At 40.3% G+C, this 12,517-nt stretch overlaps 1 protein-coding gene across 2 annotated transcripts in view; it reads right to left on the bottom strand.

Annotated features, from left to right (window-relative positions):
* LOC140464606 (sodium/mannose cotransporter SLC5A10-like) overlaps window positions 1-12,517 on the bottom strand; it is a 142,344-nt gene that overhangs the window by 111,512 nt on the left and 18,315 nt on the right. For both annotated transcript variants that reach the window (XM_072559886.1, XM_072559885.1), the window contains exons 4-6: window positions 9,498-9,557; window positions 9,287-9,391; window positions 4,736-4,841 (exon numbers count right to left, since the gene is read on the bottom strand). In XM_072559886.1, the coding sequence (XP_072415987.1) occupies window positions 4,736-4,841; window positions 9,287-9,391; window positions 9,498-9,557 (271 nt within the window). The remainder of the gene's footprint in view (window positions 1-4,735; window positions 4,842-9,286; window positions 9,392-9,497; window positions 9,558-12,517) is intronic.

The following is a 12,517-nucleotide window of genomic DNA, read 5'->3' as shown; positions in this document are numbered from 1 at the left end:
AGATTCTGTCGAGAGGAGAAGGCAAGAAATTACTTTCTAAAGGCATCACTGGCAGGAGGGGCATTTAATGCCCATCCCTATTGATCTGTGAACGCAGTGGTGAGCCTTGTTCTTGAACAGATAGTAGTAGTTTTTGATACAAATTGAAGAATTGCTGAATAATTCCAGAGGAATTAAGAATGTATGCTTTCAAAGAGTTACAGCTGTGTTATGGTGCAGAATGAGGCCTTCTAGTCCATTGTGCCCATACCAACTTGTTAAATAAGTATTGTTATCTGGTGCCAATCTCCTGTTTTCCCCCAGATACTTGCAAATTATTTTTATCCAAATAACCATCCAATACCCTGTTGACTGTTCTAAGAAATTTAAGAGCTGGCAGAGACTATTGATCCTGCTCCACCATTCAGTAAGATTATGGTTGATCTTACGGTTATGGTTGCAACTTCATATTACGAGCTACCCCAATAACTTCTGATTCTCTAATAAGTCGAGAATCTACTCCTGCCTGAATCATATTCAACGTCTCAATTTTCGCAGCTCTCTGCTGAAGAAAGTTCCAAAGACTCATGATCCTCTGAAAGGAAAATAATTCACCTAATCTCTGCCTGGAAGACCCTTTCATCTTTAAATTGTATCCTCTAAGTACAAGTATCTCCCACAAGGGGAAACATCTTCTCATTATCCCTCCTGTCAAATGCCCTCAGGATTTTAGGTATTCACAACAATCCTCTTGCATGTAAGCAATGGTAAAACTGTTATAGTATACATTCTTTAGACCAGTCATGAGCAACACTCTATCTTTAGGAATGATTGTTTCTGAATATTCTATTCTGGTGGTAAGAGGGATACCCAGCAGATATCCCTGGAGACAAAAGGAAGGGATGGGCATTTGATCATGGCCATTGTGGAATGTTCAGTGAGGCCAGGCAAGGCATAATTGTATCAGTTTATACAGATCACCGCTAATGCTGGTCAAAAGAGATAGCAGAGACTGCATGGACAGAGTCTGCCAGAGGGCTGGCTGTCTCTGTGCTGTATTAAAGAGCGTGACTGAATTAGCTACCTCTATGTTCTATACAGTGAGCATCTGCAGAATAAAGAAGATTCGGGGCAATTTTTCAACAACAGATACCGTTGATTAGAAATTAGAATTGTGCCCAAATGCATGCTCACCGCAACAACATTTGGCACAAAGGTATCACTTGCCTTTCATTTATATACTACCTGTACTTCAAGGGACACTTGTGAAGTTGTGGTAGTGTACTTACTCTGAGCTAGGAGACCTGTGTTCAAATCCCACCAGCTTCAGAGGTCTGTTATAGCATCTCTAAACAAGTTGATTAGGAAATTATCTACTACCTGTACCTCACAACTGAACGTTAGAGGATTGAAGGTGAGGTTACCATGGGTACTGTATCAAAACAAACAGATGCAATGACCCCCAAAATCTAATTCGAAACAAGGCTGAGTATTTAAATAACAAACAGGGGATATTGCCCAAGCCCAAATGCCCTTGAGTAGGTAGCTGCCTTCATGAATTGCTGTAGTCTTTGGTGTATGGGGAGACCCACAAAGCTGTTGGAGAGGGAGTTTCATAAGCTTGACTCATCAACAGTGAAGGATTAGTGATATATTTTCAAGTATAAATGGTAGGGATTGTAAATTTGGGTGGTAGTGTCAGGGGCCTGGATCAGTTGCTAAAGTGCATCATGTAGATGGTTCACACTGCTACTGCTGTGAATTGTTAGTGAAGTGGCTGGTGGATGGGATGCCAAGCAAGCAGGCTGGATGGTGTCAAGCTTCTCCAGCATTGCTGAACCATTAACACATCAGGAATGAAAACAAATTAAGATTAGAAGATGTTCTACAACTTGACGCACCAAATAAATAACAAATTGATCTTGTCTTCACTAGCATCAATGTGCTTGACAGGAATAAATTGTTGTAATTTATTTTGTCCCACTGCTGGAACTGTTCTGAGATTATCCTTTCTGTTGCATATCCCACTGTTGGATTCATTTCCCACTATACCATGAAGGAGCAATGGTGGTGACCACGCCTTTCCTACAAAACCCACCTGATTTGTGATTAACAAACTGATCAGATTCAGCTGAGGATTCTCAGTAACTCCTTGGTCGCTCTAAAGAAAGGATTTGCTCTGGTTATGGATTTCAGCCAACTGGGCTATTTCAAAGGCTTTGGACAAAGCAAGGCTTTCTTTGGCCAAGACCAGATGGAGCTTCATCCTGAGTACTAGCTGTTATGCAGTCTCCAATAAGCTCATCTTGTAGGGTTCTCGTTTGGTCACAGTGGTCTGCTAGACAGGACAGGACATTTATGAGAGAATCCCTAATCTTCCTCAGTTCCTGGCTGGGTTGGTTAAACCTAACAAAGTTGATAACTTCATTACACCCAAGACTAAAGTAGATCTTGAGCACTTTAATTCATTCTTCACCTTTTGCTGTTTTGCTCACATCTCGAGTCAGCATTAAATTGAATCATCAGTGTTGCCAATGGCGTATAAAAGCAAATTAACCTGACCCTTGGTTTGGAAGCAAGGCCTGAGGTGTACAGTGCTGAGCAAACTTACCCACTGAGACCCCCATGGTCTAAAGGGGCTTTCGAGACTTACTCATCTTGAAAGCTGCACCAATGTTATATTGACAAGTAGGCCTCCGTCAGGCTTTCCCCAAGAATTTGTTTTATGTTGCTGATTGCTTAGAATTATTCCCACCATCAATTGGGGCACTGCATTTTATGAGGTCGCATTGACTTTGTACAGAGAGAGAGAGAGCAAGTAATTCCTTTGCACCGTAATCAGGAACCTTTCTTTCATATGTACTGGAGTCATTTAGGAGTACACAACTTGAGTATTGCTGAGCAAATGATATAGTTCTTCAAAATCTTTTGTCTCGCATTCATCAGAACAATTTGCAAGAAATGCCAAAGTATAAAGGTAAAACAGCAACACTTCTAACAAAAACAGGGTGTGCTGGATGACCACAGCAGACCTGGCAGCATTTGTACAGGAAAATAAAACAGAGTTAGCATTCCCATTCCAGTGACCTTTCATCATAACATTTATAACTGTCAATCATCATCTGACTGCTATAGTCTCCATAGCAACGACTCTACCAATCAGCATACCTCTTGTCAACCAATCAAAACTCTCCTTCCAGATAGTATAGATGTTGTATTCCCTTTACATTAGTGTCTCTGATGAGTACAAGACAAAATAGCTTCAACAAAAAGTGTATGTATTGCCAAAAAGATGATACAGAGTTAAGTAGGAGAGGGCATTCCTAGAATCGTACTGGCTTGGTCCTTATTCCAAATGTGTCCGCACATTGGCAGATGTCACTGATGACATACGCCATTCTTTAGCATAATGGGAATTATCCTGTAATTGTAAGATTGCTTTGGAAACCTCCCTCTGTATTTAAACACCAAATAGACAAATAATTACAACAGCTGGAAAATAACCACCCTTGGAGCTTTGTCTTTTCATAAAAGACAAAAGTGGATTATAAGCAATACAACATTGTGAGCAGGAAATAATAACAGGATAAAGTGTAAAAAGATCCTTAGAAAGGATTGAAGTACATCAACACCACTCGTTTGAATTGTATTATTATATACTTACATCCTTCATTAACATTTACAGAGCATAAAGAGAACTTACCGTTTTGATTGAATGAAAACATCAACAATTTGTGTTTATATCATGTGTTTAACATCTTCCAAGGCACTTATGGAAGCATTGTGAAACAAAATTTGACACTAAGCCACATGGACAGGTGACCAAAGGCTTGGTTTAAGAGCTACGTTTTAAGGACCATTAAAAGAGCAAACAGGTCGAAAGGTTTGAGTTTTGTCAAGTTGAAAACACAGCCAGCAATAATGGAGTAAGTAAAACCAGGTACTGTATTCACACAAGGCCAGAATTGGAGGAGTATGGATGTTAAAGGGTTCTGGGACTGGATGAGATACCAGAGATAAGGAGGGATGAGAACATGGAGGACATTGGGATAAAGGATGAAAATTTCATAAATGGATTTTTGCTTCAGACCAATTCGAGTAAAGAACAACTTCCTACACCACGATGGTTAGATACGTTCCTGGGGTTCATTTCTAAATAGCCATCCTAAACTTTCCCACTATTGGTTCTGCAACACCAATTCTCAAGATGTCCAATTTCTCTATACCAATTGGAAAGTGAAAAGACTATTATCCAATTGGATGATCCTTGGCTGTGAGTCAGACTTTTCTTTTCCCCTCATCCAATAATTCTATTATTAACAGGACAAAAGGTCTCAAAGATACTTTCATAGCAAAAACACTACTAAACGTCTTTATGATTCTACCCTCTGCTCAACGCAGTGGCATGGAAATTAGCCCCTAAATTTACGGAGCTTCCAGTGCAATACAAGCGGATTGGCAACTCTTACTTGCCAAAAAGAAAAGACACAAAGACCTCAGGTACAAGTCCAACTTCTGAGCAACTTCTCCTGCTTGGGGACCAACTTGTTGCTGGGGGTGTGGAGGAAATCCTGAGATTTCCAGCACAGTTGCAGTAACTGAATAGAAATTCTGGCATCCCTCGACTGTCCCTGAAGGGAATCAAAATGGTTTTTCTTCCCAATGACTGACTGGCCTACTGTGATCTCGAGCAACTTTCTACAAATGCATTTTACATTTCTAGCAGATTTATTTTAAGAGGTGAGTGCCTTGTTACCTGCTATAGTGTAGAGAGCTGTGACAACCAGCATCAGAATTGTTGACAAGTAGAGATTCCATCCAAGGCACACTTGCACAAACAAGGCTCCTGAATACAAATCTGTCTGATGAGATAAAAATGATACATTATTGTGCAGTTGAAAACCAAGGCATCGCGCGTATAGACTGAAGCTGAAATCGTTGACAATGAAAGTAATCTTAAAAGGCAAGTTAGAAAGGTTAAAGGAAGATAAGGAATGCTCCTGATCTCTGTCACCTCCTCCAGTGTCACACCACCTGCAGATTCCAGATTTCACTCACTTTGGGTTTTTGTGAAACCCCACCAGTGGTGTGTGTAGTTTTAGCCAACATGTGTTCCCTCCTCTCTTCCTCCTCCTATGCAATCCGCTTTGATCAAGCTTTTGCCAGATCTCATAACATCCCCATTTTGGTTCATCATCTGTTATTTTTGATTGTGTCTACCATTGTGTCTTGGGTAGGTTTCCTACATTAAAGGTACTATGTATCCAGAAATGAGGGTCTACCGTCATGTGGAGAAAAATAGATAAGTTGAGTGAAATAACTCCACAGAGGTTGGGATCCTGTCACCAAGCCATCCTTTATTTACACAGGGAGAGTCCTTGACACTGATCCAGCTCCCTCTGAGCCAACTCTCAGAGTGAACACGATGTCTGACACTCTTGTTTTATCTGTCAGCCAGGGCTCCCTGATTGGACCAGCTTTGCAGCTCATAATCTATGAGGTCCACCAGGCTAACCTTGTTACAATCACTACATCTGGGAGTATTCATCTTTACGTGGGGAAGGTTATGAGTGGACTTGACAAAACTTTCAAAACCATGAATGGTTATGTTGGGATGAATACTGAGAAACTTTTCAGTGCACAATAACTAGTAATCTGTTTCCAGTAACTAATGGACAGAGATTTAAGGTGATTAGCAAAAGAGGATATGTAAGAAAATTTATTTTATTTTTTCACACCGAATGATTATGAACTGGAATACACTGCTAACTTTTGAAATGGAATTGTAAGTATTTCGGGGAAATGAATGGAAGACCACAGGGAAAGAACTGATGAATGGGAATAATTAGAAAGCTTTGCCAAAAAACCATCCATAGTGAAAATGAGCTGAATGCCCTGATTCTGTGTGGTATCATTCTATCACTATTATCACTGCATTCTACTGTACGGTTTTTCTGTTAGGAACATGTGTGTTCTGTAGAGAGAAAGCATTTCAGATCTCACAGATAACCAACAACTTGTACAGACTTCGAAGATAGAATGGCTCCTTCTGTATATACAACTCAGATTTATTTTCCTTGATCAATGGGACAGACATTTGAGAAAGAAATCCCTTATAATCTCCAGCGCTAAAGGCAGTCTTAAAATGAACTAGCCAGAAGGCCTCTATGATTAACAGGAATGGAATTGAGATCTTCTGAAGCAACAGGTTTCAAATAACATGTTTGGGCATCAATACTAGTTCACAAAGTATTTAATCAGAAACAACAGACATACAAAACCCTTCGCAAAAAGAGGAAGAACAGTGCTATGGGAGACAGAGATTCTATTAATGTGACAAATTTCATTTGAAGAGTCATCATTGGCAGGAACTGCTTACTTTTAGTTCATGACCAACAGGAACAAACTCCACATGTTATGGTGCAATGATTGTCGTCAATTATATAGCTGGTTGCACAAAATAAATGCAGCATATTTTCAAGAGAATAAAAGCTGGAGCTAAATCGAAGCTAATCTCACTTGCAGTCACTCATTAGGCACAATGTGAGAAAAGAGCCAGGGTCAAGATTAGGAGGACTGCTTTTATACACAGTGTGTTGCCATGATCTAGAATGCAATGTTTGATTCAATCATTACTTTCGAAAGAGAATGGAATGCGCACTTGACAATTTACAAAGTGATTTGGGAAGATGTGGGAATACTGAGATAACACTCTTTCAAAAGAGCAAGCACAGGCACAATTGGCCAAATACCTGGTTCCTGCACATTTTGATTCCACACTGACAGGGGTGGGGGGGGAGGGGTTAATATACCTCCTGAAATGTGCCAGCTGCCAATTGTCAGTTCTCCGAGGTTTCTGCATGAGACATAGGAGCAGAAGGAGGCTGTTTGGACCATCGAGCCTGCTCCATCATTAAATGAGATCATGACATGATAATCTTCAACTACTCTTTCTTGCTTTATGCCTTAATCCTTGACTCCTCCAGAGATTAATAATCTTAACCCTGAATATATCTTACAACGCAGCCTTGACAGCCATTTGCGGTAAAGAATCCCACAGCTTCATTATCCTTAGAGAAAGGGAATCCTCCTCATCTCTGTCTTAAATGGATAACCCCTTAATCTGAGATTATGTCCTCAAGCCTGCTCTGCCATTCTATAAAATCACTGTGTTACATCACTGCAAAATAATGGAATGGTAAATGCTCGGAACAAGGGGAATATTTGCGATCTAATCACACCACCAGTTAGTACTGTTTGGAACTGACATCTGAGCAGGTGAAGAGATAGCTCTGGACAGTAAAAGGCCACAACACATTTATAATCACAGGAGTGCAAGCAGTGACTACATTCGTCCCAGTTTATCCTGATTGCTCTCAAGTTGCTTTGCTTATTTCCTATCGTTGGGTGGGCAGCGCCTTGTGGCTAACTGGAAGCAGTTCATAAACAATGAACCTTGGCCTTGCTATACACAACATTAGAAATACTGTCATTTACCCGTGTGTGTGAGATGGAGACAGCACATGTGCATTCTGTCTCAGGGCACATAAGTTACCTGCAACTCACTATGCCTGGCCAGTTTGCCAATGTACAGATGGCCATTTTGATGGTCACCTTTGTATTCAGGCCAATTATTCTGGAAAAACTGTAAGGCAAGCTACGCTGAGCCAGTCTCAACTGGTATTCTATTGGCAAATGCACAATGAGACTGGCATTAAAGTCACTGGCAGTGATCATGCACAGCTGGCCTGTTAAGAAGGCACTGGTATGTGGCAGAGGATTGGAAGCAAGTGAAGCTTCTTTCCGAATGTTTACTATCACCTCTTTAAAGTTGGAAATCTAACTGCAATCTTCAACAACTCAAGAGTTATTCGTGCTAAAATTAATTACTTTTAATTGGCAACTAACACTGTAAAAGCAAAAGGTTAATTCAGAGAGCCTTATTCTGGCTCAAACTAGCTATAATATGTCTGGGTGTGTCATGACAAACGAGATCGACAGAAAGTGATTTGAGTGTAATATAATTTGCAGAAGGTGTGTCTGTCTACTCACCTTTCCCTTTCCCACTCCCATTGCATTCTCTTGCCACAGGGTGTGACAATTCTGGCAAATTCAGGGATGATGACTTGTACAAAGAAATGACATGTCAGTCAAAACCCAAATATATTAAAACTGAAGGAATGTGCTCTCCAGCTTTTTCTAGACTAACACAGAATGGCTTATTGCACAACAGTTGTGCTTAAGAAGAAAACTGCATTGATGATGAAGCTTGAGGTGGGGATGATTTTCTCATGAGCTGCGAGAATGTTTCCCCTTGTTGGGGAGCCTCAGGTAATGAGTTTCAAAATAAAGGGGCTCCCGTTTAAGATGTAAAGATTTGGTGACTCACAAGATGAATTCAACTTTTCTACACTGAGGCAAAGCAAGCCTTGATTTACCATCCTATTCTTGGAGCTGCACTCATCCGGGCTAGTGGGAAGCATTCCACCATAACCCTGGCTTGTGCTTTGTAGATGGTTAAAGGGGTTTTGTGGAGTCAGGGTGTGAGTTACTTGCTGCATCATTCCCAATTTCTGATGTGTTTTTGTAGCCACAGTATTTATGCGGCTGGTCTGGTAAATGGTGACCCTTGCATGTTAATATAGTCTGTTATGATATAACATGATAGTTTTGTGTCTGTGTAATCCCACATATAAGAAAATCACATAATAGCAGTACCATTTCAACCAATGGGATTGGAATCACATTGCAGCCAATACTGGTAAGAAAAGTTCACATCATACAAATAATGATTTAAATTCTTCAATCACGTTATAGTCAATTCACATTGGAGAAACATGCATTTCTCCGCGTCGTGGGAGTTTCAGTACTGGTAATGCCATTGAATATCAAGGACAGATGGTTAGATTCTTTTTACAAGAGAGGTGGTCATTGCCTGGCATTTGTGCAGTGGTAATGTGACTTCAAAGTGGCAGCAAGTCTTGGAAACAAAACGGGGATTAAACTGTGAACTTCAGTGGGAGAATAATCGGTCATGGTTAAAAATAAAAGTCAGCCGATTCACCATGAGATGGTTTCATACATGTGGTACAGACCTTGCTGTGCCTTAAAAATAGTGCTGTCGACTCTGAGATAAACAGTCAAGTCTATAAGCTGCAGCATTGAGCACGTGCTGCACTATTGGAAGAGCCATCATTTGAATATGATGTTAGGCTGAGGCACCAGCTGCCCTCTCAGGCAGATGTGAAAGATTCTGCGACCATTTTTAAATAACAGAAACGCAGAAAGGGAAACAATATTTGCTTACAGATATCTTGGTGAATACAGACAACAGAAGTGATAGGGCAGATAAATACATCCGGATCCTTTCCCCGCCAAATCTCTTTTGAAGGTATTCAGGCATAGTCACTATCTGTGATGAATAATTTGGAAACAAAGGCACATTAGCATAAATAAAGCTAAGCATTTGCTAAACTTCTGTAATAAAGTTATTTGTAAAACACATCAGATGTACTTACTCCAGATGATATATAGACAGGCACAAATATCCAAGCCAGCATTAAAAGCACATAGGTGGCCTGTTAAGATAATTACATAGTAAGTCCCTGACCAACATAGATTATTACTCAGTTATACAGTTATATGAAAGGTCACGCAAGTGAAAATTAACATGTTTCTCTTTCTACAGCTTCCGCAAAACCTGTTGACTATTCCCAGTATTTTCTGTTTTGGTCATAGAATCACAGAATCTACAAGTGTTACATTGCAAAGGAGGCCATTTGGCCCACATGCCTGCACTGGCTCTCTGAACATTCGGACTTTTTAACCACTCTCCCACCTTTTCCCTGAGCCCCTTTGCATATCATCTCTATTTAAATAAGCTTCTGACACTCTTGAATGCCTGAGATGAACGTGCTTCCACACATCTCCAGACAGTGCATTCCAGACCCTAACTACTCCTTCTGTGGGAAGAGGCTTTTTCGTGCTTTGTTTGTTCTGGTAAACATGTAGCCATTTTGAACAAAATCTGTTACTCCACTACAAACTGTAACAAAAATTACACTCATTTCAAAAAATATGTTATTCTGTTTAAATTAAATTATACATTGCAAAAACAAAGCCTGAATAAACCATCACAATTGGGAAGGGTTCTAAAATTTGTAAACAATTTCTTTGGTTTATTTAAGATTAAGAACTTGTTGCACCTTGAGCAATATGGGTGAAAATGGGCTTGTCATGAAAAATAATTGGAAAGCAGTGTCAACCCATCACTTGCAACACAACTTGAACTGACTGGAAATGACTTTTAAAAATGTACAAAGTTTTTTCTCAGCTTGTGAGATGTGATGTCATCAATTTTTCAATAAGCTCTGAAATTTAAAAAAAGACAGTCCAAACCCTATGAAGTCTCCTCAAAGGTCTATAGGCAAACTTAATTATGGGAACTCCCAAGAGCGATTAGTTCACTTGTGGGGCACAGCTGGTTTTGTAAGCAGCACCTGTATTATTGAGATCACTCTCAAAGCAAGCACATAAGTTGATGAAAATCTGCATTGTAAACTACATACATTTTAAATTCAGCAACTTTTGCAGCAGTGATGCTGACTAAGCCAAAAAAGTCCAAGTGCAGTGGAACAGGAACTGCAGTGATTGCATAACATAGCACACAGCGAGGCCATCTACCCCATCTTGTCTGTGATAGCTGTTTGAAAGAAACTTATTCCCTTGCAGTTCCTCCCTCCATGACCCCACAAATATTGCCTTGTCAGGTATGTAGGAATGTGCACTTTATATTTCTACTAATCTGAAAGGTTAGTTAGGCTTCTGTTGTTGGAGAGAAGAATTTAGTTTATTAAAAATTGAGTCAGTTGCACACTTGAATTTGTTTTGCAGATCATTCTGCTGTGACGCTTGTTTTGTGAATACAAATTCACTGGAATGTGATTGACAAATTGGGGGCATGTTTCTAAAGCACAAGCTTTTAAAGCATTTATTGGTTATAATGCTATTTCAGCCATATTAGTTCAAATGATGCTGGTATTATGCGATTTTCTTATAACACGGGGCTGCACAAGAGCAGAACAACCGTGTTATAGCAGAACCGACTGTATTGTTAGAAATTGTGAGATTGTTTGAAACACTTAAATTAAGGGAATTGAGTTCCACAGGGAGTTGGGGACCACAAATCTTCTGTTGGTTCTTTCAGTGGGATGTAGATGCCGTCTGTCCTATCAAGACCGAAATGAAAGTGAATTGATAAAAGTATGAGGGAGGGCAGTGATTACTGTATCTTTCATCTTCCTGCCATAAGGAAGAGCTGTCCTGCCCAGAAATCAATGAAACAATTTAAGCGGTCATTTAAGGACCTATTCCATTATATGTTCGCTACAATAGATGCCCCCCCCCCCCCCCCCACCACTGGTGAACTCTGGTGATACTGGGGGTACTTGTGATACTGGTGTGTAGGCTTCCATTTGAGCATCTACAAGCCCACAAAGGGATTGTATGATGGAAATCGTTGACCTGCAGCAAGCTCTCAGACCAACTTGCCTATGCCTGCTGCCTCATGAGCCCATTTACCTGTTTGGGAGGGGAGCCTGTCTTCATCTTCACAGTGCAGTCCCAGCAGTGACCACAGTTACCAGTGGTGCTGCTGAGTCTACTGAGCTTCCAGCTCTCCAATTGGTCAGAAGCTTTGGGTGACAGGCATTTATCCTTTAAAGGGATAGAAGCCCCAATGGAAAATAATTGGTTTATTCATTTCGCGAGAGCCGAAACATGCTGTCTTGAATCCTACAGATGGCCAAGGCTGGATTACTGTCTGATTTTGGGCACATTGTCAGGGCCTCCATCATGATGAAACAATTCTAGCCCTGAATTGAGCATCGAGATCATGACTGACACTCCAGTACAGTAGAGAGGAAACGCTGCAATGTTGGACGTGTCATCTTTTGGAGGAGAAATTAAAATTGAAGTCCTGCCCACTGTCTCAGCACCCTTGGCATTAAATATGACACAATATTACTTTAGAATATAGCAAGGGTGTTCTCCCTTGTGTCCTGGTTAATTCGTATTCCTCTATCTGGTTATTATCACATTGCTATTTGTTAGAGATGGTTGTGTGCTGCTATGTTTTGTACAACAAAGACTACACTTCAAAAGTATTCTACTGCCTGTAAAATGCTTTGTCACTTCCAGTTGCTGTGGAAGGGACTATATAAATGTAGATAAATGTAGATTTCGTCTACACTGCCAATTTTCATTTTCAAATTCAATGGAAAATAATGATGGCCTTTGGCATATGCTAATTCTACTGTCAGCCAACATCCAAATTTAAAATAAAAACTGAAAGTGCTGGATAAACTCAGCAGGTCTGGCAGCATCTGTACACAGAGAGAGAAACAGAGTTAATGTTTTGAGTTCTGTATGAATCTTAGAATCATAGAACTTTACAGTACAGAAAGAAGCCATTCCACCCAAAAAGACTGTACTGGCTCCTATACCCAGCTAGTCCTATTCTCCAGCCCGATCTCCACAG

Source organism: Chiloscyllium punctatum, chromosome 40 (assembly GCF_047496795.1).
Source record: "Chiloscyllium punctatum isolate Juve2018m chromosome 40, sChiPun1.3, whole genome shotgun sequence".
In the NCBI taxonomy this organism is placed as follows: Eukaryota; Metazoa; Chordata; class Chondrichthyes; order Orectolobiformes; family Hemiscylliidae; genus Chiloscyllium; species Chiloscyllium punctatum.
The sequence above is the reverse complement of the archived record's forward strand: the minus strand, read 5'-3'. Positions and strand labels throughout refer to the sequence as shown.